Raw genomic sequence first — 23679 nt, 5'->3', positions numbered from 1 at the left:
GGAATGCAGTTCTGGCTGGCTTGGTGTCATGCGGTGTGGCCTAATATACAAATGAGTTCCTGCTGGGCGTTTTCTACAAAAAAGCTGTGCGAAACAATGGTGACAGAAGGTGTGGCTTAATATGCAAATAAGTTTCTGCTGGGCTTTCCCCCCCCCCATAGACGATATTGCCCATTGTATTCTATTCTGTCCACTCTATTGGCCCATTCAAAATAAACTGCTGAATCGATTTCTCACAAAGTTTTGCTCAGAAGAGGAACATATAACATTTTTATTGGCCGATGCCATTCCAGATGTCACCTTTAAGGCGGCTACTTTCATCTTTCTGGCAATAAAAAATAAGGAAGAAGTTGATTACGGCCATCCATCGAAGAATCTGGGCCAAGCCATAATCTTACTTTGCCATTCTTTGTTATCTTATATATTTTAAATTCTGTTCACAGTTTTGTATTTCGCTATGCATTTTAATGATGTTTTAAAGGCTAGAAACAAACTGTATACTTTGGGGGTCTTGTTGGGTTGCCATGGCCTACGGCTGAAACAATAAAATACTTTGACTCTGACCGTAAGCGGAAAACAAACACAGCAGGGGAAGTGAGATATCAGATCCAAAAAACCTCTCTTGCAATTGCTCAGCAAAATTATGAACTACAAAGAAAAAGAGAGGGAGAGAACTACTTGCCCAGGACAGAAAGAAACCGTCTCAGGTACCGCCACGTATGTTCCCGACACAAGAGCCTTAGCACTGTCAGTTTTGAATTATCGACCACCGGGGCTTTTTTTGAGCAGGAACCCAGTTCTGGCTGGCTTGGTGTCAGGGGGCGTGGCCTAATATGCAAACGAGTCCTTATTGGACTTTTTCTACCAAAAAAAGCCGTCGACCACCCAGCTTCCCCCCGCCCCCCCCCCCCCCATGTGCCTCTTTTGCACACGAATAACCCCTTTGCTCGCTCTCGGAGGCAATTCAGGCCGCTCGCGGCTGGCCTTGGGAGGCAATTCGTCAGCAATTAAGTCTCAGCCCGCTGCCAAGGATCCAGAGTCCAAGGTGAGATGGTGCGGCATTTTACGTCCAGAGAAGGCCCTGGGCTAATAGCCAGGAATGCAGAAAACTATCCACTGCCAACCAAGAAGATCTCTGGCCAAAGGCCCTTGAGGACCGATCTTCTGAAGGACGGAAAGCGAGACAAAGCTGGTCGCGTCTTTTAATCGGAACTTCTTTATTTCACATTTCTGCCTCGCTCAGCTCGGAGGCGAGAGAAGATAAGAGCACCTGTTAGAAGAGCGAGGAAGTTAATTGCTAAGAGAGGAGGGACGTCGTGGGTGTAAAAGTGGGGATTATCTCTAAAGACCTGGTGCCTCTTCAAGCCTCAGTGCTAAAGGAGCTCTCCCGACCCTTCTTCCTATGTGATCCTCCAATCCTTCTCTTCTCCGCCAACTTCCAAAACAGATGCACTGCACTTAAAAAATGCAGCAGGGAGTCATCTTCCCCTGTGTAGTGAGTCTTCTGCTTTTCCCATCAGACTCCCCACAACCGACTAGAAGGCAGCTATGATTAATTCGTTTGTTGCAGCCTCCATATTCCCACCGTCTCCACCAAACGAAAAGGGCAGATCAAAACAAGAGACCACACCCCTCGCCTTGCGGAGGAAGGCTCAAAGGGACCTGTGGGACAACAGAAGCTTATAAGTGCACGTTGGAGTGGGGTGGGGAGACACACAAGTTATGACCGTCCATACGACTGAAGGCGGTCAGTGAGAGCGAGGGATAAGAAAGACTGCTTCCCACTTTCTCTGGAAGGTTTCCGTCTCCCAGGCTGCTGGCCATTGCAAAGAAGAATCAAGCCCCACGCTACAGATCAGGACAGACCCCAGCTTCTCAGAAGGGACACTAGTTGTCCACAGCCCTTTCTCGACAGACAATGGGATTCTTTTGCCTCCTTGGCAATTTAGCAGCTTTCGCTTGGCAGAAAGGGAACTTCGGGGCCTTTCAGCAAGTTGCAGAGAAGGAAAGCAAAGGGGAAATTAACATACCCAACTTGCGGGAGAAAGAGAGGCTATGGCAAGGGACCAAAATGTGGATTATAGTGCAGGAGAGTAGGGTTATCGCAGCTGAAGGCCTCAAAATCGCCCCCTCTTCCCAACAGATCTTCTATTGTGCTACTAAAGCTGAATCACCACTTGCCCCCCGCCCCGAGTGCTTCAAGCCCGTAGGGACAAAGGGAAGCCAGAAATCATGGTCAGGTTAGTGGCCGCCACGTGAGTGTTTTTAACGTCTCTCTGCAGGATTCAACCGCCATCACCACGTCCAGCCGCTCCCAGCCAAGAGGGGGGCAAAAGGGGGGCCGCGGGCGGCCTTCGAGCCGGTTACGATTTCGATTTGGTGACGGCCAAGCCGATCAGGCCGGCCAGCCCGGCCACGCCCAGCGCCATGCCGCCGACGATCGCCATGCCGACCAGGCCGTCTGCGGGAAGAACAGAAGCATCAGCCAAAAGGTTACGGTTAAGGCTAGAGTTGGGGGGGGGGGGGGCTTTTTTAAACCGCACGCTGCAAGAAGCAGACGGAAAGACCAGGCCACCGGGATTGCCACGGCGACCGAAACATCACCGCAAGCATCCGCTTGTTTGTCCTGTCCTCTCGCTTAAAAGGAGGGTAGCCTTCCTGGCCCACCCAGGACTGGGTGCGTGGTTTGGTACCAGCTACCAACCGTCTTATCGACAATGGATAAAAAACGATCCTGGGCCGTGGCTGAGAAATACCAGAGATGTTTCCAGGGAGGATTTGATCCTTCTCGGAAACGATGGGCAGGTGATGAAGGGCCTTTAACCGCCCCGGGAGAGCTCCCTCCCCCTCGTTCTGCAGGCTGACCTTTCTGCATCGCCTTGTTGATGAGTTTCTCCAGCTCCAGGGCCTGCGTGTTGGTCGGCTCCGTCTTCAGCAGCCCCCGGATGTACTTCAGAGCTTTCTCATACTCCTGCCACAGAAAGGCAAGGGGGGGGGGGAGGGAGGGAGGAGAGAGACATATCTGTGTTTAGAATCTGTGCTGTTCTGGAGGCTCCTTCTTTTACGAGAAGCGCACACCACCGAAAGATTGCGGGTTTACAGGAAAGGTGGTGTGGGGAGGTGGTCGGGAGATAACGGCAAACAGTCAAAGACTGCAGAACGGAGAAGACAGAGTTGTGTGTTATTTTTAGCATTAAGTTTTGATTTCTAAGCCGCGGTGTACAGAGAAACAGAATACAATAGATCAGGGCTTTTTTCTGTAGCAGGAACTCCTTTGCATATTAGGCCACGCACCCCTGATGTAGCCAATCATCCAAGAGCTTACAGGGCTCTTAATACAGGGCCTACTGTAAGCTCCAGGGGGATAGGCTGTATCAGGGAGATGTGGCCTCCCGGGGCGGTTAAAGGCCCTTCATCACCTGCCCATCGTTTCCGAGAAGGATCAAATCCTCCCTGGAAACATCTCTGGTATTTCTCAGCCACGGCCAGGGGATCGTTTTTCATCCATTGTCGATATTTGCAGCAGGAACTCCTTTGCATATTAGACCACACACCCCTGATGTAGTCAATCCTCCTGGAACTTATAGTATGCCCTGTAAGAAGAGCCCTGTAAGCTCTTGAAGGATTGGCTACATCAGGGGTGTGTGGTCTAATATGCAAAGGAGTTCCTGCTACAGAAACAGAAGAAGGCTGCAGATTTATACCCCGCCCTTCTCTCTGAATCAGAGACTCAGAGCGGCTTACAATCTCCTATACCTTCTTCCCCCCGCAACAAACACCCTGTGAGGTAGGTGGGACTGAGAGGGCTCTCACAGCAGCTGCCCTTTTGAGGACAACTGCTGCAATAGCTGTGGCTGGTCCAAGGCCATTCCAACAGCTGCCAGTGGAGGAGGAGTGGGGAATCAAACCCGGTTCTCCCAGATAAGAGTCCATGCACTTAACCACTACACCAAACTGGCTCTGCAATAGATGGCACATGAAGCTGCCTTATAATGAACACATGAACTGCCTTATACTGAATCAGATCCTCGGTTCGTCAAAGTCAGTCTTGTCTACTCAAACTGGCAGCGGCTCTCCAGGGTCTCAAGTTGAGGTTTTCCATGCCTATTTGCCTGGACCCTTTTTCGTTGGAGATGCCAGGGATTGAACCTGGGACCTTCTGCTTACCAAGCAGATGCTCTACCACTGAGACACCGTCCCTCACCTGACTGGCAGCGCCTCTCCAGGGTCTCAAGCTGAGGTTTTCCATGCCTATTTGCCTGGACCCTTTTTAGCTGGAGATGCTGGGGATTGAACCTGGGATCTTCTGCTTACCAAGCAGATGCTCTACCACTGAGCCACCATTCCTTCAAGCAGAAATCAAATCAACATTAAAATCCTTCAAACGACAGTTATGGGCTTTCCCCCACGCACAGCTGCACTCAGAATTCACCTGGTGGTAGATTCAGGATAGCCGAACAAATGCTTTGTGCAGATTTCTCTGGGCAAGATGGCCACCCAAAGGGATCAGCACCTGTGGGGGGAAAGGCTCCAATGGAGGCAGGGTAGCTAAATGAAAATGTCGCATACCAGGGGGCTGAGGTGGTCACCACTTGCACTCCCGACTGCTTCAGAGGACCACTGGCCAATTTACAGGCAGGGAAAGAATGCCAGACGAGGTGACCTCGCAACCAGAAAACGCCAGGTATCTCCCTCGTTCAATGGAAACAGTGTACTTAATTACCCAAACACATGAAAAATATACAAAACACGAGTAATATATGTTTTTTTATGTGCTTGGGTAATTAAGTACGTTGTTTTCATTGTACGAGGGAGATGTCTGGTGTCTTCTGGTTACTCCCATCTTTCTCCCCATCCCTCTTTTTTCATTGGACTAGGTGACCCTGGCAGTTCTTAGCTGGAAAAAGTGGGAGCGGGGAGGGAAGGAGGAGAATCTCCCTCAAACAGCGGAAGACACACATGAGGATCCTGCTCTCCCTTCCAGAAGAAGAAGACCATAGACCCGCCCTTCTCTCTGAATCTCAGAGCCTCAGAACGCCTTGCAATCATCTTTATCTTCCTCCCCCACAACAGACACCCTGTGAAGTGGGTGGGGCTGAGAGAGCTCTCACAGCAGCTGCCCTTTCAAGGACAACCTCTGCCAGAGCTATGGCTGACCCACGGCCATTCCAGCAGCTGCAAGTGGAGGAGTGGGGAATCAAACCTAGTTCTCCCAGATAAAGGTCTGCTCACTTAACCACTACAGCAAACTGGCCCAGCCTGAGACTAGGAGTTTTTGAGCTAGACAGGAGTGAGAGAATATGATACATCTCTACCATTATGGGGTATACCATTATCTTTATGGGGAGGGACGGTGGCTCAGTGGTAGAGCACCTGCTTGGTAAGCAGAAGGTCCCAGGTTCAATCCCCGGCATCTCCAACTAAAAAGGGTCCAGGCAAATAGGCATGAAAAATCTCAGCTTGAGACCCTGGAGAGCCGCTGCCAGTCTGAGTAGACAAGACTGACTTTGATGGACCCAGGGAGGTCTGATTCAGTATAAGGCAGCTTCATATGTATCACTGTGGTTGCAGAGATGTGGGGTGCTCATGTGCAAGCCACTGGTACTCCCGGCAGACAACCAAACACCTACATGACAAGGCTGCAACAGCTTGTCCTTCATGAGGGATGGTAACTTGGCCAAAGTCCCCCGGGAACTTTCAGCTTGACCACCCACGGTCAAGACACAACCACTATCTATTCCATCGCAGAGAATCCGCCGACTTGCTACACCCTCATCCTTTGAGTCACAGCCGTCCCTCATGAGACAGCGTGATCCAAGTTCTTATCTCCCCCGACGCACACCCCCTGCATTCGAGGAGTTACGATGTGCTGCTCTCGCAGTCCATAAAGAGCGCTGATAACAGCCTCAGCCAAGACAGATACGTCCAGGCACCGCCCACATTTCCACCGGTTTATGAAGCCCGGGATTAACTGCAGAGATAAGGAGGGTTGCTCTAATGGGATGGAGCGGGGGGAGGATGCAGGAGGGAGAGACTTTCACCTCTGCCCCACCACAACAAGCTGACTGTTTTTCACTTGGTTGAGCATTTGTGTGTGTCGGGGAAGAACGCAGACATGCACTGAACCAACAGAGACATGTACTGATCTTTCCCTGCACTCGTACCAACAGACAGCGCTTCTGCTCCCTTTACTCTCAAACCTTGGGGTGGGGTGGGGGGAGAAGAGATAGACAATGTCATGCACGATGCTTCCTCTAAGCTGTAGTGCCTTGAGCAAAAATTCCACTTCCTGAGCTACTGGCATTAAAGTTGTGAGTGAAGGCAGAACCAGAACCAATGGGTTGAAATTAAATCAAGAGTTTCCAGCTCAACAGTAGGAAGAACTTCCTGACCCTTAGAGCGGTTCCTCAGTGGAAGAGGCTTTCTCGGGAGGTGGCGGGCTCTCCTCCCTTGGAAGTTTTTAAACAGAGGCTAGATGGCCACCCGACAGCAATGCGGATCCTGCGAATTTAGGGGGAGGGATTTGTGAGTTTCCTGCATCGTGCAGGGGGTTGGACTGTGTGACCCCGGAGGTCCCTTCCAACTCTATGGTTCTATGACTGCATGAATTAGTTTGCTCTGGGGTCATTTTTCCTAAGCTAAGACAAAAACGGGTAAACCAGAGATTAGAAGACTGAGCTAGCTCACACGAACTCAGCTGAGAGGGAACACTGGTCACGCACCTTGACACTAGCCAATCTTGCTGGGGAAGGATCTTTGCAGAGGGGGGGGTGTTTTTGTTTTTTATAAGCAGACACTGATGTCTTGTCAACTCTTTGCCATCCTGAAGGCCCTAGCTGGGTGGAAAGGCAAGGCACAGATGTTTTAAATAAACCAGCTAGCTCTAAACATTGGTTTTCTGCAGTGGAAGAGAAAAGGGAAGGAGGCCCTGTTCACCAGTTCCTCATGTCTTGCTGCAGAGCCCCGCATCCCACCACCAGTGATGTCCAGGAGGGGTCCCCTGATGGCTTTAATTAGCACTGAAAGGAGGTGCATGGTGCTGCAGTGGAATAAGGCATGCGAGGGTGTTCCATTCCTCTCGAAGCTCTGCTTATGCTATTTCGGATTCAGGAGGCGGTGGCAGCTACAAGCATAGACGGCTTCAAGGGGGGATTGGATAAGCATATGGAGCAGAGGTCCATCCGTGGCTGTCAGCCACAAGGTACATAGATGGAACTTGCTGTCTGGGGCAGTGATGCCCTGCGTTCTTGGCACTGGTGGGGGAGCAACAGTGGGAGGGCTTCTAGTGTCCTGGCCCAGCTGGTGAACCTCCTGATGGCACCTGGGGCTTTTGACACAGTGTTGGCTTGGATGGGCCACTGGCCTGATCCAACATGGCTTCTCTTATGACAACTGCCACTGTTATACCAAAGCCACTGGAGATCCAGCACGCTCAGGGAACTCTGACCTGTTCATAAATAAGGTCCAGAAGCACCCTAAAGACCTACAAGGTTTCCAGAGTAGAAGCTTCGGAGAGTCCAAGCTTCCTTCCCTCATCAGAGACCTTGAAAGCTTATACCCCCAGGAATTGTGTTGGTCTTTTCGGGTGCTTCTGGATTCAAATCCCGCTCTCCCACTGAGGTCCGACATGGTTACCCGCTTGAAACTATTTCAGCTTTTTCAGTCGCTGAACCACAAAAGAAACAAGCAAAAAAAAAAGCTATGCGGGGAATTTTGTCGAGCAATCTCCGCAGGGGGCAATATAAACTGGAGGGAAAGGGATCAGCAACATGCCTGGGCCGTGGTGGAGGAAATGTTATGGCGGCCAAGAGAGGGAGGCAGGAGGACTAAGAACAGCTTCTAAGAAAGGCAGGGAGAAGAGAGAAAGACAGCTCAGAGGGCCCTTCCCCTCCATGTCCACACCACTCCTAATTGACCGCCCATCAGCCCATCCGGTTGCCGACTGAGAGCCAAGCCTATTGAGAGCCAAGCCGATTGAGAGCAAGCTCACCTTCAGCCGGTAATTGGCCACTGCGAGGTAGAAGACATAGTCCCGCTGTTCCTCCTTGTTCCCTTTTGGCAACAGATCTGAGGGCAAAGAGAAGTTTATTTATAGCAAATGCCTAATGGCTACTTTCAAAAGACCAGAAAAAGAAAGACAGCGGCGCGCGGATTTCTCCACCTCATACTTATAACGACTCAAGAAGCAAAAAAATATCTAAGCAAACAAATTCACGAGTGAAGAGCGAGTGCCACTCGAGGACGCCTGACGACTGAATGCCAAGCAGCCTTGGACTTCGCCAGGTCAAAGAGGACCGGATCGGGAAAGTGCGAAGGTTACTCCTGGCTTTTGATGGACAGTTATGGAACAGATGGTGGAAGGTGGCAGCAGATCCATACCTAAGGGCTTCAGAGGCTTTCTACATGGCCAACACTACTATCTCCACGGGCTCACTCCTGAATTAATTTCTCCAGTCCCAATAGCCACGGAAGTCTCTTCAGAGACATCCCTTACTCTTATTGGACACTGAAGCGTCCAATGCCTTCCCCTGCCGGGGATGTGGCTTGTGGACCGCTGTTAGATGTATTGTCATCAAAAGAGGGATGGCCAAGCCCTGGGACTGGTCTACTGTTCTCCCTACCGGGACAGCTTGCCTGTGGCTACAGCCCTTTGCTGCGGAGGCTGGAATATATGGAGCCGGGTCTCCGGCCCACTCTCGCCGACATTAACTAGACCAGAAGGATGTAGAAGTGGAGAGAAACACCTGCAGGCTAAGTGGGTGTGGCTGAGGGAAATCACACTGCTGAGCTAATTCACTGACATTCCCCCCCCCCTCCCAACACAGTATGGTATAGTTCGCACTCAGGCCCATCTCGACGTTCTTCCAGCTGCCTTATTACAAGAGAAATACTATGGTGTGCTGCACTGGGAGCATTTATGTCTGTGCTTCTGCGAAATCGACAAGAGCTGCTGTATAATGATCTTACCCAGGGCTTCTTTCGTAGCAGGAACTCCTTTGCATGTTAGGCCCTGATATAGCCAATCCTTCCGGAGCTTACAGGAGGCCCTGTACACCCTTGGAGGATTGACTACATCAGGCCTAGCATGCAAAGGAGTTCCTGCTACAACCCACCCCCCCAATCTTAGCTATATATATACTTGTTGATATATGTCTTCATACCGTACCCAGAGAGCCTGGGCTAGCCCGATCTCATCAGATCTCGGAAACCAAGCCAGGTCGGCTCTAGGTAGCATTTGGATGGGTGACCTCCAAGGAATACCAGTGTTGTGACATGGAGGCAGTCAATGGCAAACCACCTCTGAACGTCTCTTGCCTTGGAAACCCCAAGAAAACGAAAATGATACTGGATTTATACCCCACCCTTCACTCTGAATCTCAGAGAAGCTCACAATCTCCTTTATCTTCCTCCCCCCACAACAGGCTCCCTGTGAGGTGGGTGGCGCTGAGAGGGCTCTCACAGCAGCTGCCCTTTCAAGGACAACCTCTGCCAGAGCTACGGCTGACCCAAGGCCATTCCAGCAGGTGCAAGTGGAGGAGTGGGGAATCAAACCCGGTTCTCCCAGATAAGAGTCCGCGCGCTTCACCACTACACCAAACTGGCTCTCTGCTTGCTTCAGCTGTGATCCGATGACAACAGCAACAAAACAACCTCCCCCAGATACCTGGAAGATGGGAGGAACGTCACCCCTCCCTTTTTCTTGCAGGCCTCGAATCTGGAACCTGGACCAGAGGCGTGAGAACATGCTGAGCAACAGCGCTGATTCAGGGCCACACATTCATTTCTCGTTTTATCCCTCTCAACGGAAGATTGCGTGTGCTTATGTATAGAATACATATTCTTAGAACCGCTCAGCTAACGCGTGTTTTATTCAGCGGGCGCAAGACCGTAATAAACCATCGACTGATTGACATTAACTAGGAGTAGCTCTCTGTAGCCAGGCCAGGAGGGTCTTCCCCGAGTCCTGCTTCCTTAACTGGAGTTGCCAGGGCTGCAACGAGCCACACCGAGCAAGGACTTCTACCTCCAAACAACGGGCTGTGCCCAGAGGTAAGGCTGGGGCAGAGAAAAGGTGTGCCTCGCTGAATGTCAGAAACTAAAAGGGTCTCTGGGTTTCGAGATGGTGTTTCGACAACTGCTGTGCTCTGGAGCGGAACGAGCAAGCCGGGTGGGGACTTCAGAGGGGCTCCGGCAGACGGCTCCGGCCTCCCCGCGCTTACCTTCCAGGAGCGCGATCCCCTTCTTGATGTCCTCGTTGTATTTGCTGCGGACGAGGCACCAGGCGTACTCGAACTTGGTCCCTTTGGAGACGCTGCCGGAGCTCAGCTCGGCATTGAACTTCTTCTCGAACCGCTGTGGGGCGCACAAGAAAAAGGGATGGGAGGGGAGAGTCGTGGCAGACCCGGCAGAACAAGAGGCTTGCGAACTTAAGCAGATCATGAGAGGGAGGGCAGGAAGGGTTACACTGCAGGGTGACATGAGAGAGGTTTACAAGAGAATGCATGGGATGGAGAAAGTAGAGAAAGAAGTACTTTTCTCCCTTTCTCACAATACAAGAACTCGTGGGCATTCGATGAAATTGCTGAGCAGTCAGGTTAAAATGGATAAAAATAAGTACTTCTTCACCCAAAGGGTGATTAACATGTGGAATTCACTGCCAGAGGAGGTGGTGGCAGCTACAAGCATAGACAGCTTCAAGAGGGGGTTAGATAAAAATATGGAGCAGAGGTCCATCAGTGGCTATTAGCCACAGTGTGTAGATATATATGTATGTGTGTGCGCGTGTGTGTGCGCGTGTGTATATATATAGCTTTTCTGGCCACTGTGTGACAGAGTGTTGGACTGGATAAGCCATTGGCCTGATCCAACATGGCTTCTCTTATGTTCTTATCAGTACTTAGTTAAAAGGGTGAGTAACATGTGGAATTCCCTGCCAGAGGAGGTGGCGGCGGCTACAAGCATAGCCAGCTTCAAGAGGGGATTGGATAAAAATATGGAGCAGAGGTCCATCAGTGGCTATTAGCTACAGTGTGTGTGTATGTGTGTATATTGTGTGTGTGTATATTTATATATATATTGGCCACTGTGTGACACAGAGTGTTGGACTGGATGGGCCACTGGCCTGATCCAACATGGCTTCTCTTATGTTCTTAGCTACTGTGGCCCTTTCTTACATGCCTAGGGAGCCTGGAAGGTTTTTTGCCATCTTTTGGGCACAGAACAGAGATCACTGGGGTGTGTGGCGGGGAGGTACTTGTGAATTTCCTGCACTGTGCAGGGGGTCAGACTAGATGACCCCGGTGATCCCTTCCAGCTCTATGATTCTATATCCTGCAGCACCGACTTTCATGAGCTAAGTTCTGTGCAAAAGATTATTTGCCATCTGTCCTGAAACTGAGTTGGGGATATGGAAGGACTACTGCTTTATCCATCTTATTTACAATTTCATCTGCAGTCAGCCAGACTGGTACAATGAACAGGGCCCTGACAGCATCGGACTAGGATCCAGGAGAGCCGGGTTCAAATCCCCAGGCTGCCAGTATCTCAAGAAGTAGAATTTTGCTCAAAGGCTCCACAGTCTAGAGGGAGCACCGGTCTCCTCCTGCAACTCCCAGCTACACCCTGAGATGAATGGGCGGACCTCACTTCCAAAGAGCTGTCTAGAGAGGCCTGCTCACCCATAGTCAGTTTGGTGCAGTGATTAAGTGTGCGGACTCTTATCTGGGAGAACCAGGTTTGATTCCCCACTCCTCCACTTGCACCTGCAAGCATGGCCTTGGGTCAGCCATAGCTCTGGCAGAGGTTGTCCTTGAAAGGGCAGCTGCTGTGAGAGCCCTCGCCAGCCCCCCCCCTCCTCACAGGGTGTCTGTTGTGGGGGAGGAAGGTAAAGGAGATTGTGAGCCGCTCTGAGACTCTTGAGTGGAGGGCGGAATATAAATCCAATGTCTTCTAAACATCCTAGATTGGCTGAATAAGGTGCTCTCAATGCCCTCGTCTACAAAGGCCGAGTTCTCAACTGTGCCTCACAACAACTATAACCGAAACCAGGCCTTTTTGACTTTTTTTTTTTAGCATTTTGTGTGATTGCTTGTTTTCCGTATTGCACAACCGACATTCAAATCCTCCTCTTCTTTGTCCGGGCTCAGAGTTTTAATGAAAACTGCCTGGTAAAGAGCGCGCCATTCCCATCGGAGGAATCGCTCCAACAGGAACCGGCTCCCCGGCTTTGCCAACCGGATCTCTTCTGGGGCGTTACACGAGAACCACGAGAAGTCACAAAGGAAACCAACAACAGGCCAGCCCACCCCCATGACTGTGCTCGGACTGTCGGAAACTAAACACTAATCTTTTTGTCCCCATCCCCGCCCACCGACCGGGGCAGGTGATGTCAATCCCCGCAAAAGGCAGCAGGGTTCGGTACAGCCCCAGAGGGTCAAAGGCACCTTCAGCTCGGGTAGGGAGGGCTCGCTCTTGACGTACGAAGGAAAAAACGCTAATTGCACCCCTGCTTAATAATGGACTCCAGAGCGAACTTGGAAACCTGGAGGGGGGGGGGAGTTTCCCAGGCAACTGTGAAAGGAAGTTAACCATTAAGCGAGGTGGGAGTGAACTCTCTCAGATGCCTCCAGGATGGGCCACGCCGGCCAAAAGAGCTGTCCGAGTGGGTGTGACTTCTCACAAGCCCACTGGAAAGCCAGCGCTTTCAAAAAACAGCAACCGAAGGAGGAAACGTCACTCACCATAAAGCAGCCCTTTCATTCTCTCTCTAGAAGGAAACAAAAATCTCTTTGAACCACACGGGCGGCTGCGACACAACTCTCTCCAGCGTCTGGAAAGGCCAGCGGAAGCCAAGAAGAGTCCTCACGCCTGCCCTCCTCGGGGTCCGGATCCTTCCATTCACCAGGAGTGGCAGCAAGCTATGCTGGGAGCTGACTCAGCCTGCCCAGAGGCAAAAAGGGATGCGCACCAGACAGGAACAGCCCCCCCATGTGGGAATTTATAGGCAGTAATCTTTGAGCACAGGCCTGACCCCAGTGACGCTTATTATTAATTACAGCAGGAGTCCCCAACCTTTTTGAGCCTGTGGGCATGTCATGATTCTAGCCCAGTGTGGCCTACGGGCTCCAGAGAAGCCTGTGTAGGAGTAGCTAGCAGGCCTACATCTCCCAGGATCCCCTCTGATTGGGTGAAGCAGTTTTGGAGGGAAAATCAGAGGGATGTGACCTGGGAGGGATGCAAAAAAGGCCCAACCAGAAAGGGAAGTTGTTCTCTCTGGAGAGGCTGCAGACAGGGGAGTGTTACCTCTGGACAGGCAGCAGCAGGAGAGTACCCCTCACTCAAGGAGGGTAAGCAAATTGGTATGAATTAAAGGGAATGTATATCTAGTCAAGTTAGGGCTTTTCTTTTGTTTTTGTACCAACTTTTACTGCTTGTATTTCACTGTGCACTAAGAAGTTTCATAACCCACTTATTTCTTTGAGTGTTCATAATAAATATTTTGTTATTGTTAAACTGCCTGGGTCCTCACGTCTTTTCAGTCACAGTTAAAAGGTTCTGCTAATAGGGAAGACACAGGGGTTGAGTGGGTGCTCTGGGCCCTCCCAGACAGACCCTTACCAGAGTGGTGGCAGCCAGAAAAAAAGCCCTTTGGAATTCTGATGCAGGGTGGTGGGCACAATCAAACATGGTCGCCAGAGGAGGCGGAGCCACACATACACCCAGAGGGAAGTCCCAGGGTAGAGAAGTGCAGTTTTAAAACTATACTGGCAAAGAGGAGGATGAGATGAATGTCAACGCTGGTGGCAGCTGCTGCTGAAGCAACGGTGTTTTCATAGCCACAGTCAATCAGATTTCTAACGGCCTGTCAGAAGCTGGGTAAGAGCCCCGCGTGGCTCCACCCACTCTCTGAAAACGCTTGGGGGGCATCAGAACTGAGGATCCTTGGGTGAGAGTTCCAGTCACTGCCACGAAGCACGCCAGCCGAGCCTTTAACTTCTTGCCTAAGGCAAGCGTGTAAAACCTGCCAACTTCCTTTATTTGTATTCCGTTTCCCTCTCTCATCAGGAACTTCAAGTGGCTTTTCACATTGCTTCCCCGCTCCTCCATTCAATTCTAACCACCACCACCTTGGGAGGGTAGGTGAGGCCGAGCAATTGTGACAGCCCCAAGGGCAGGGATGCCAACTCTAAGTGGGGAAATTCCTGGAGATTTGGGGGTGGAGCATGGAGAGGCGGAGGTTTGGGAGGGGAGGGACGCCAACGGGGCAGATTGCCATACAGTTTGGTCTCCAAAGCAAACATTTCCCCCCGCCCCCGAGGAATTGATCTCGGACACCCAGAGGTCAGTTCCACGGCTTATTTTTGTAGCAGGAACTCCTTTTCCTATTAGGCCACACACCCCTGATGAAGCCAGTCCTCCAAGAGCTTGGAATTCTAGCAGGGGCTCCTTTGCATATTAGGCCACACACCCCTGATGTAGCCAGTCCTCCAAGAGCTTGGAATTCTAGCAGGGGCTCCTTTGGCTATTAGGCCACACACCCCTGATGAAGCCAGTCCTCCAAGAGCTTGGAATTCTAGCAGGGGCTCCTTTGCATATTAGGCCACACACCCCTGATGTAGTCAGTCCTCCAAGAGCTTGGAATTCTAGCAGGGGCTCCTTTGCATATTAGGCCACACACCCCTGATGTAGCCAGTCCTCCAAGAGCTTGGAATTCTAGCAGGGGCTCCTTTGCATATTAGGCCACACACCCCTGATGTAGCCAGTCCTCCAAGAGCTTGGAATTCTAGCAGGGGCTCCTTTGCATATTAGGCCACACACCCCTGATGTAGCCAGTCCTCCAAGAGCTTGGAATTCTAGCAGGGGCTCCTTTGCATATTAGGCCACACACCCCTGATGTAGTCAGTCCTCCAAGAGCTTGGAATTCTAGCAGGGGCTCCTTTGCATATTAGGCCACACACCCCTGATGTAGCCAGTCCTCCAAGAGCTTGGAATTCTAGCAGGGGCTCCTTTGCATATTAGGCCACACACCCCTGATGTAGCCAGTCCTCCAAGAGCTTGGAATTCTAGCAGGGGCTCCTTTGCATATTAGGCCACACACCCCTGATGTAGCCAGTCCTCCAAGAGCTTGGAATTCTAGCAGGGGCTCCTTTGCATATTAGGCCACACACCCCTGATGTAGCCAATCCTCCAAGAGCTTGCAGGGCTCTTAGTACATTGCCTACTGTAAGCTCCAGGAGGACTGGCTACATCAGGCGTGTGTGGCCTAATAGGCAAAGGAGTTCCTTCTACAAAAAAAGCCCTGGTCAGTTCTAATTCCAGGAGATCTCCAGGTCCCACCTGGAGGCTGGCAATCATATCTGGCTGGCTTCCATAGTCAAGTGGGGGATTTGAACATGGTCACCCTATATCCTAATCCTACCTTTCACATCATGCCAGCCACTATGCTGAACGCTTCAAAACCATGGAAAAATTCTCCCTCCCCTGGAAAAAAAATTACTGGAATTCTGCAGAAAATTGGTATATATGCAATACTCAAACCGTTTTTGCACACAGCTTACCACGCAGTCACAATCCTGTTCCCTCCGCAGCGTCTGTCGGATTTCCACCACCTGCGCCGGAGTTACAGGAAGTTCCGCGGCTTTTGCATAGCAAACGTAAACTGCTAAAACCCAGTTTACGTTTGCTACACAAAAGCTGCAGCACTTCCTTTAACTCCGGCGCAGGTGGTGGGAAATCCGACCGGACACTGCGGAGGGAACAGGATTGTGACTGCGTGGTAAGCTGTGTGCGAAAACGGTCTCACTTTCTCATCAAACCGTACCACTTTAACAAAAAATGCAGCAACTATACACATTTAGGAGACTGCCAAAGAAAAACACCGTCTTAGTTGTTTATATGCAGAACTGTGACTGCACCCCACGCTGGAGACAAAACCACAAACGGTTGCTATCAAAACATATCTTAGTTTTAAAGGTCACAAGCAACCTACAAAGAAAGAGGTCTTGTCTACTCATCTCCTTAGATGACAGCACCTAATTTGGTGCAGAAATGTGTCTCAGCTCTGAGCGCTGGCGGATGCCGCCCCTACATCTGTAAACCGGCATGCAAACAAATCTCAAAACGACAGATTTGGATCGAGGAAAAACCACGTCGAAAAGTCTTGCACTCATTCCAAAGGAAAAAATATTTCAGCCATTCTGTGCTTCCCCAGTCAAAACTGCTAGGAAAAAAACTGTGTAGAATTCCCCCCACCACCACCACCACCACCAACACCAACTCTTCCATTTCTGCCACAGACCCTCACAACCGCAAGGGAGAATGCACATGTGCATGCTCAATGACAACCTCTGCGAATGATCTCTTTAAAAAAACTTGTATTTATAAATGAGTTAGACTCGTAACTTTAATGGTGGCTAGATTTCTCCAACAGGCCATGTAAATACGACAGAGAATGGTTCTGGAATGACCACATTTTATCTTTTAATTATTTAATTTGGCTAAACTCGACTCATATATGTTTGACTTGTTTTATGTATTTTAGCTCCCTATGTACTTTATAATCTAGGATTTCATATTATTTATATTGCTATTTTACTGCTAAATCTGTTTTATGCCAATAAAGGCTTGCTATTTGCTTTGCTATAAATGAGTTACAAATATTACAAAAGGTAACTACACTACCTGCTTACAAAATCATAATCTAAGTTTGCTATGCAACTACATAAACAATTACTGACTGTTTTATCCTCACGACAACCCTGTCGTGAGGATAAGAGTGTCGTGAGGCTGAGAGTGGCCCAAGCTCACCCAGCGAGCTTCCATGGCAGTCAATATTTTTCACCATGTCACAAATATTTGTACAGGTTCAATAAATAGTTTTTGTTCAGTACAGCCCAATGTATATTGTGCCATTCCTTAATAGAATATCTCAACATTAGTTTCTTTGGATCGTGGTAGAAATATTACAGACAAACTTATTTAAGAATACTAGTTCTTTCAAAATAATTCATATAGAGGATTTTGGAATGACCTGAGTTTTGCACAGTGCAGTTTATTTTGAATTGTTAGGGTTAACCACTGTGATCCCATTCATTGTTTTGCTCAATTACAACAATATGGAGCAATGCCTTGACTGTTTGAGCTACTGCTGAGAGTCAAACGCTATGGATAGAGCTTTCCTATCACCCCATTACACGGGTGTGAGTTTGCAGAAAAGAGGGAGCCGCATGGAGGCAAAAAACAAAGGCGAGAAGACAAATGATGCAAAGGAAATAATCATTTAAACAATCATTAAAGATTCTTCCCCTGGCACCATTTGCCTTCTCATAGGTGTGAGTTTGTAATGGGAGCGGTTTGTTTGGTCAGCTGGCGACAGACATATCTCCACAAATCGATGCACAAAAGTCCATTCTGGACAAACCAATCACCAGCACCGTCACTCCACAGCTCCGGGCAGACAGACGGATGCTGTTCTGTTTACCCAGAAAGTTCTCAATTTCTTCCCCCACAGTCCCCTTGAAGCCACTAATAAGGGAAGAAAACTTTACTGTAATAAGAAAGCCCTTTGCTGCATGAGAAAGGGGGGGGGGAGCAAATCTGGGGCTGAAAGAAACCCTAAAACAAGGATCCCCACCTTTTTTAAAGCCACGGGCATCATTGGAAACAGGGAGTGAGGCTATGCACATCTGTAATAATTCCTCAACATTTCAGGCACTCCGCTTCACAGGGTGCCTTTTAAAAGGATATATATAAGTTTTAATACGCACAGGTTTACAGTGCTGTTTCACTTCCATCATTTGTCCGCAGCCCCTAACACATACACAGGTGGTGAGTTTTCTGCAGCAGCGAGAAAGATCAAGTACTTAAATGACGAAATGAGCCAGGGTGGTTGGACCAAGATATGGGAAACCCAGGCTCAAGTCTTCACTCTGCCGTGGAATCGCTGGGTGAGCTTGGGCCAGCCACGCATTCTCAGCCTAACCTACCTCACAGGGTTGTTGTGAAAATAAAACAGAGGAGAGGAGGAATGATGTAAGCTGTCTCGGGTCCCCCGCCCTTGGGGAGAAAGGCAGGGCGTAAATAAAATCAAGAAATCGGTTCTTTGAAGGGTCAAATGTTCCGCCTGGAGCGATTCCCCAAGGCAGAAACAAATTCTCTGCCATTGGCTTCTGAGAAATGCATTAGTGCCGCCTAGTGGGCAAGCTTGCTAAGCCATTTGCTTCCATAAGGGAAGAGGTTTTTCCATATGCTCTTCAGAGGATGGCTCCCAAGGGCTGTTCCGAGGCGCAACAGGGTAGCCTGCTTCATCACGGGAGAAAAGATGCAAGGAGAACCATTACTACACAAAAGTACCAAGAAAATGAGAACAGCTGTGACAAAAGACAAAGAAAGGAGGCTTTCTCCAGTCTTCACCTGCCTTGCCCCCTGCCACTTCAGGCACTTCAAATAAAGCGCACTGCATGCAGCTTGCTGACTCCTTAGTATTCCTCTGCCAGAGATCCAGCTCCTGCAAGGACTTGCAGACACATCTGATACTTTTCAACTGGGTAAAGTTTCGTAAGCTTGGGGCAATGACGCCATTACCTGAAAGCAATTCCGACACGCCTTCGAAGCCCTGAAGTTTTCTCCATTCCGCCTTGCTTTAAAATGAAGCTGCATATTGAAAACAGCAGCCCTCTTGTGGGGGCACCCACTCTTAGCATTCTGAAGGTACTTGCAAGTTCCATGGGATCGAGCATCCCCAGAACAGCACCCGACATACACCAAGAGCACGTCCCAGAAGTCTTCATAGTGCACCACCCCGTGGCAGACCGGTAGGGATTTCTCTACTGAACAATCCATGCAGAAAGAACTGTCTGAACACAGAAGGCACAACATCCACCAAATGGAAAAAGGAGTCTCTTTTGCAGAAGTCACCCAAGGGTAGTCCTTACACTACAGCCGGCTTGACCAAGATGGGAGGAAGAGAAAGAACAGGGGGGGAGTCGTTGAGGCTGTGAACCTTGCCAGGAGGTCACACCTGAGGGACGTTTCGTGTCCTTAACATTGCTATAAGCAACCCTCTGGGACAAGGAAAGCAAAAACTGTAGCTGTCTGGTTATAAAGGCACGAGAGAACTCCCTCTAGAAGGAGAAATGCTTAGGAGCACATTAGGATAGAATGGTGGAGTCGCTACAAGAACTGCCGCAATGTATGAAGCAAGAAAATGGTATGACGCAAAGCCAACTGATCAGTAATTCCTGGGATTCCAGAGCACATTCCCCGCCCGAAAAAGGCCTCAGTCGGCTGCACATGTCTATGATTCACTGCTCTAGGTGGGCTGCCTCCAGATAACCCTGGGCATTAGGAGCCGTCAGTCACATCCCCACAGAAGTTAATATTACAGACTTCCCACCTTCCAGTTTTAATTTTTTTTTTTTAAATCTAGTCAGACCCCAGCTATTAAAACTCTGAGAAACACTACTGCACCAAGGAAATACAGCCAGATCTTGTGTCAAGGCTGCCTTGAGTGTCATTATTTGGAAGAAAAGTAGGATATAAATATTTTAAGCCCAGGGAATGAGGAAACACTAAGTGTGATTAAGATTCCTCTTATCTCTAATACTCAATGTAAAGACTACAGTTCAGTATTATTAACCAAAGTTGATATAGTTTTTAAAAAGTATATAGACACATTTGTTAAATATAATATAAAATTAATAAAATTACATTTAAAAGACTCCTACCGTCTATCCTAATATGCTCCTAAGTATTTCTCCTTCTAGAGAGAGTTCTCTCTCACCTTGACAACCAGACAGCAACAGTTCTTTTCCTTTCTTTGTCTCAGAAGGTTGCTTTATAGCAATGTTAAGGAGATGAAAAGTCCCCTCAGTGTAACCTTCTGACAATGCTCATGGCCTCAATGGGGAAAGAATCACATGGGGGAGGGGGGGGGAGGAAACAATTCTAAAGTATTATGAGCTTTCTTGCTAATTTAGACGAAACAGTTCTGATGTAAACGGATGAATCAACAGGAAGGTCTATGGGGAACAAGCATAAAACGTTATTGCAGTTTCACACTGCTTTGAGAGGCTCTCAGGACTTCGACACAATGTACGACTTGAAAGAGATAGTAAGATTCTTTACTGTAGTGGGACCAAAATGCATTAACCCAACAACCTGTTTCCAAAAAGCCCCTCCAGGGAAAGCCCAAAGTAAACCCAAAACTTTTGTCGGCAGACACAGCAGAACAAGATACTTGTGAACTTAGGCACATCACGAGAGCGAGGGCAGGAAGGGTTGCATCAGTGCTAGTTCTTGTAGCCCTTTCTTGCATGCCCATGGAAATGCTGATGGCCACTTTGGGGTCAGGAAGGAATTCTTCTCCAGGCCACGAACCCTGGAAGGCTTTTTGCCATCTTCTGGGAATGGAGCAAGGGTCACTGGGGGTTTATATGTGTGTGTGTGTGTGGGGGGGTACTTGTGAATTTCCTGCACTGTGCTGGGGTTGGACTAATTATAGAGATGCCAATCCCCAGGTGAAGGCAGGGGATCCCCCGGTTTGGAGGCCCTCCCCCCACTTCAGGGGCCTCAGAAAGCAAGGGGGGGAGAATTTCTGCTGGGCACCATTATTCCCTATGAAGAGTGATTCCCATAGGGTATAATAGAGAACTGATCAGTGGGTATCTGGGGTTCTGTGGGGGACTGTTTTTTGAGATAGAGGCAACAAATTTTCAGCAGAGCATCTGGTGCCTCTCCTCAAAAAAACCTCCCAAGTTTCAAAAAAAGATTGGACCAGGGGGTCCAATTCTGTGAGCCCCCAAAGAAGGTGCCTCTCTCCTCCATTATTTCCTATGGAAAGGAGGCATTTAAAAGGAGCATGGCCCCTTTAAATGTGATGGCCAGACCTCCCTTCAGAGTTCAATTCTGCTTATCATAACCTTGCTCCTGCCTCCACCCAATGTCTCCCAAAGGCCCCAGAATATTTCTTGAATTGGACTTGGCACGTGGGGTCACTGGGGGTTTATATGGGGGGGGGCACTTATGAATTCCCTGCATTGTGCTGGGGTTGGACTAGATGACCCTGGGGTCCCTTCCAACTCTACGATCCTAACCCTGCTCCCTGGGTGATAAATGAGAACTGGGAGACGGGCAAGGGGAAGGAAAACGCTCCAGCTTTGTTTGGGTCACTGAAAGCCGAAGAGCCAGCGCCTCCGCCTTGACCGTCTCCGACCAGACTGCTCCCCCACCCCGCACTCACTTGCAAATCTTCCAACGCCACCACTTCGCTCAGGACCGACTCCATCACGCCCAATCACGGAAGCCGAGCCGGAACCGGAAGTCGCTCTGAGGCTGAACTAAGGTTTGTCCCCTCTAGGATGAGAACACAGCACGCCTCTATGTCTCCACCGCCCTCCCCTCGGTCCTTTTCTGTCACCATTCCACCACGCCCCCTTTTCTACGTCACCGCTTGCTACTCCGCCCTCTGCCTCTCCACAGGGCCGTCATCGAGCCGTTAAAAAAGGAGCGCGCGGGCGAAGAAACCGCCAATACGAAGGTCTCGCTCCTGCTACCATGGTAACACATAGCCTTAGAGAGAAGAGCGCCGCCGGGCGGCCTTGAAGCTTCTGGTAGGAGCGGAAAAGCCGCTGCTAGGGACGCTCCAGGGCCTACGTCTCTATGGCTCCCTTAGCAACGCAGAGCCCTAGAGATAAGAGCACGGCCTTGAAGCTTCCGGTAGGAGCGGAAATCCGCTGCTAGGGACGCTCTAGGGCCTGCGTCTCTATGGTGAAACCGTCGAGTTGCCCGCAGGCAGCAATGGCTCCGGACCGGTGGTTGTCGCTCTATGATTGCACTTGCCTGATGGCCCAAGAAATTGCTGAAAAAATCCAAGAACGCAACAGATGCCAAAGGAATGGGGAAAGTACAGCCAAGCTCAGTGCTGCCATCAGGTCACTGCTGCAGAATCTCCAAGAAAAGGTCCATCACCTGAAGGAGCTGCTGTTGAGCTCTGTCTCAACACGTCAGATAACACAACACGAAGGAGACAGACGGCAGAACTTATTGGATGATCTTCTGACGCGCCATGGACGACTCCAGGCGTCCTTCAGGAATGAAAACGCAGAGCCAGAGGTGATGAGGTCCACCCTCATGACAGGAGGGGTCCAGCGAGGTCCAGCCACCAACCCATGGCTGGTGGAAGAGCCTGAGGAAACGAGGGGCCTCGGCTTTGTCGAGATCCAGCAGCAGCAGCGGAGGGTCATAGAAGAGCAGGATGCCGGACTCGATGCCCTCTCTTCCATCTTGTCTCGGCAAAAACAGATGGGGCAAGAAATCGGAAACGAACTGGAAGAACAGAACGAAATCATCGATGATCTCGCCAGCTTGGTGGAAAACACCGACGACAAGCTGCGCAGCCAAACCAGGCGGGTGACGATGGTCGACAAAAAGTCAACTTCCTGCGGGATGATGGTGGTGATTGTGTTGCTGCTGATTGCGATTGTCGTCGTCGCTGTTTGGCCTGCCAAGTAGCCAGTGGAGATGTCACGCGGCGGCGGCATATGAACAGCGCTCCCAAGACAAGGACTGCTCCGTTTTGTTGTCGTCGCTGTGTGGCCTGCCAAGCAGCAAGTGGAGATAGCACTCGGCAGCAGCAAGTGAACAGCGCTCCCAAGAGAAGCACTGCTCCGTTTTGTTGTAGCTGGTTTCTGTGGACTTGACTGCATCTGCCCCATTGTGGGTACCCTGTCAGATGCGCATGTCAGGTGGAGGATTTCCTTTTACACAAGTCTGTCTAGTTTGGGCTTTGTGTTTGCACAAAAGTGACTGGAAGAAGATTGTGATTATGAAGATAATTATTAAATGCAATTGATTCCAAAGAAGAAGCTGTTACTGAAGTGCTGTCTGTATAGCAATCCCTGCTCTTAAGAGCGCAGATGGGACCACGTTACTGTTGTCTAGCGCAGGGGTCCCCAGGCCATGGACCAGTACCGGTCTGTGGCCTGTTAGCAGCCAGGCTGTGGGACGAGGCAGAGGTGCCCCCTTCACCCACCTGGGACACGGGTGGACAAAAGAGGCAGCATGGCCTCGCTCTGAAGCGCCACCACTTTTATCTGCCTGGGTCCTGGATGGGTAGAAGGGGCAGCACAGCAGCGATCTTTGCCTACCCCTCATTTAAAGACCCCCGGGGGACAGGGGCAAGGTGTGGGGGCAGTCTGGGGTGGCAAAAAACCCAGCACCCCCCAAACACCGGTCTGTGGAAAAATTGTCTTCCACAAATCCGGTCCCTGGTGCCAAAAAGGTTGGGAGCCTAGTTCGATTTTTTCCCTTGCATAACATGATTCCTGGGAGTTAAGAATTAAATATCTTCATGCTAGACGTCATGCCTGAAGACCTGGGAGTGACTGAGGGCAAGTAGGAGCTCTCTGAACTAAGGAAAAGAGAATTTGTAGGCTCCTTTCAAATGCCCAGAGAAATCATCTTTGGCTGGCAACGAGGAGAAATTATTGCCGCTGATCTACATAGACAGTAGGAGATGAGATAGCTTGGGAAGCAAGGTAACGTTCCTGTCAAAAAATAGAGCAACTTGTATTATGTTATATGCTCTGGTCTTTCTCCTAAGGTACTACATGCAGTTGATGTAACATGGTTAATATAACTACATAAAGCTTCAAGGAAGGAAGGAACTGTTGAGTTCCTCGG

General features: G+C 49.9%; 2 protein-coding genes across 2 annotated transcripts; one reads left to right on the top strand and one right to left on the bottom strand.

Annotated features, from left to right (window-relative positions):
• Positions 1-1195: 1195 nt before the first annotated feature.
• Positions 1196-21488, bottom strand: FIS1 (fission, mitochondrial 1). Its single transcript, XM_060255327.1, has 5 exons — positions 21239-21488; positions 10221-10353; positions 7991-8067; positions 2866-2971; positions 1196-2461 (listed from the first exon to the last, which is right to left on the bottom strand). Exons 1-5 carry the CDS (start codon positions 21281-21283, stop codon positions 2364-2366), a joined length of 459 nt encoding a protein of 152 aa, XP_060111310.1. The 5' UTR covers positions 21284-21488; the 3' UTR covers positions 1196-2363.
• On the top strand, positions 21360-22859 carry STX8 (syntaxin 8). Its single transcript, XM_060255326.1, has one exon. The coding sequence runs from the start codon at positions 21763-21765 to the stop codon at positions 22507-22509; it is 747 nt and encodes a 248-aa protein (XP_060111309.1). The 5' UTR covers positions 21360-21762; the 3' UTR covers positions 22510-22859.
• The last annotated feature ends 820 nt before the right edge of the window (positions 22860-23679 follow it).

This window comes from Heteronotia binoei, chromosome 15, assembly GCF_032191835.1.
Source record: "Heteronotia binoei isolate CCM8104 ecotype False Entrance Well chromosome 15, APGP_CSIRO_Hbin_v1, whole genome shotgun sequence".
Classification (NCBI taxonomy): domain Eukaryota; kingdom Metazoa; phylum Chordata; class Lepidosauria; order Squamata; family Gekkonidae; genus Heteronotia; species Heteronotia binoei.
Note: the sequence above shows the minus strand (reverse complement) of the source record. Positions and strands in the feature narration are given on the sequence as shown.

Excerpts from the sequence above, each read along its gene's own strand:
- FIS1 (XM_060255327.1), bottom strand. The coding sequence starts at position 21,283 with ATGGAGTCGGTCCTGAGCGAAGTGGTGGCGTTGGAAGATTTGCAA. Across the intron at positions 10,354-21,238 it reads TGGCGTTGGAAGATTTGCAA|CGGTTCGAGAAGAAGTTCAA; the intron begins GTGAGTGCGGGG and ends TGCGCCCCACAG. Across the intron at positions 2,972-7,990 it reads TGGCCAATTACCGGCTGAAG|GAGTATGAGAAAGCTCTGAA; the intron begins GTGAGCTTGCTC and ends TTTCTGTGGCAG.
- STX8 (XM_060255326.1), top strand. The coding sequence starts at position 21,763 with ATGGTGAAACCGTCGAGTTGCCCGCAGGCAGCAATGGCTCCGGACCGG.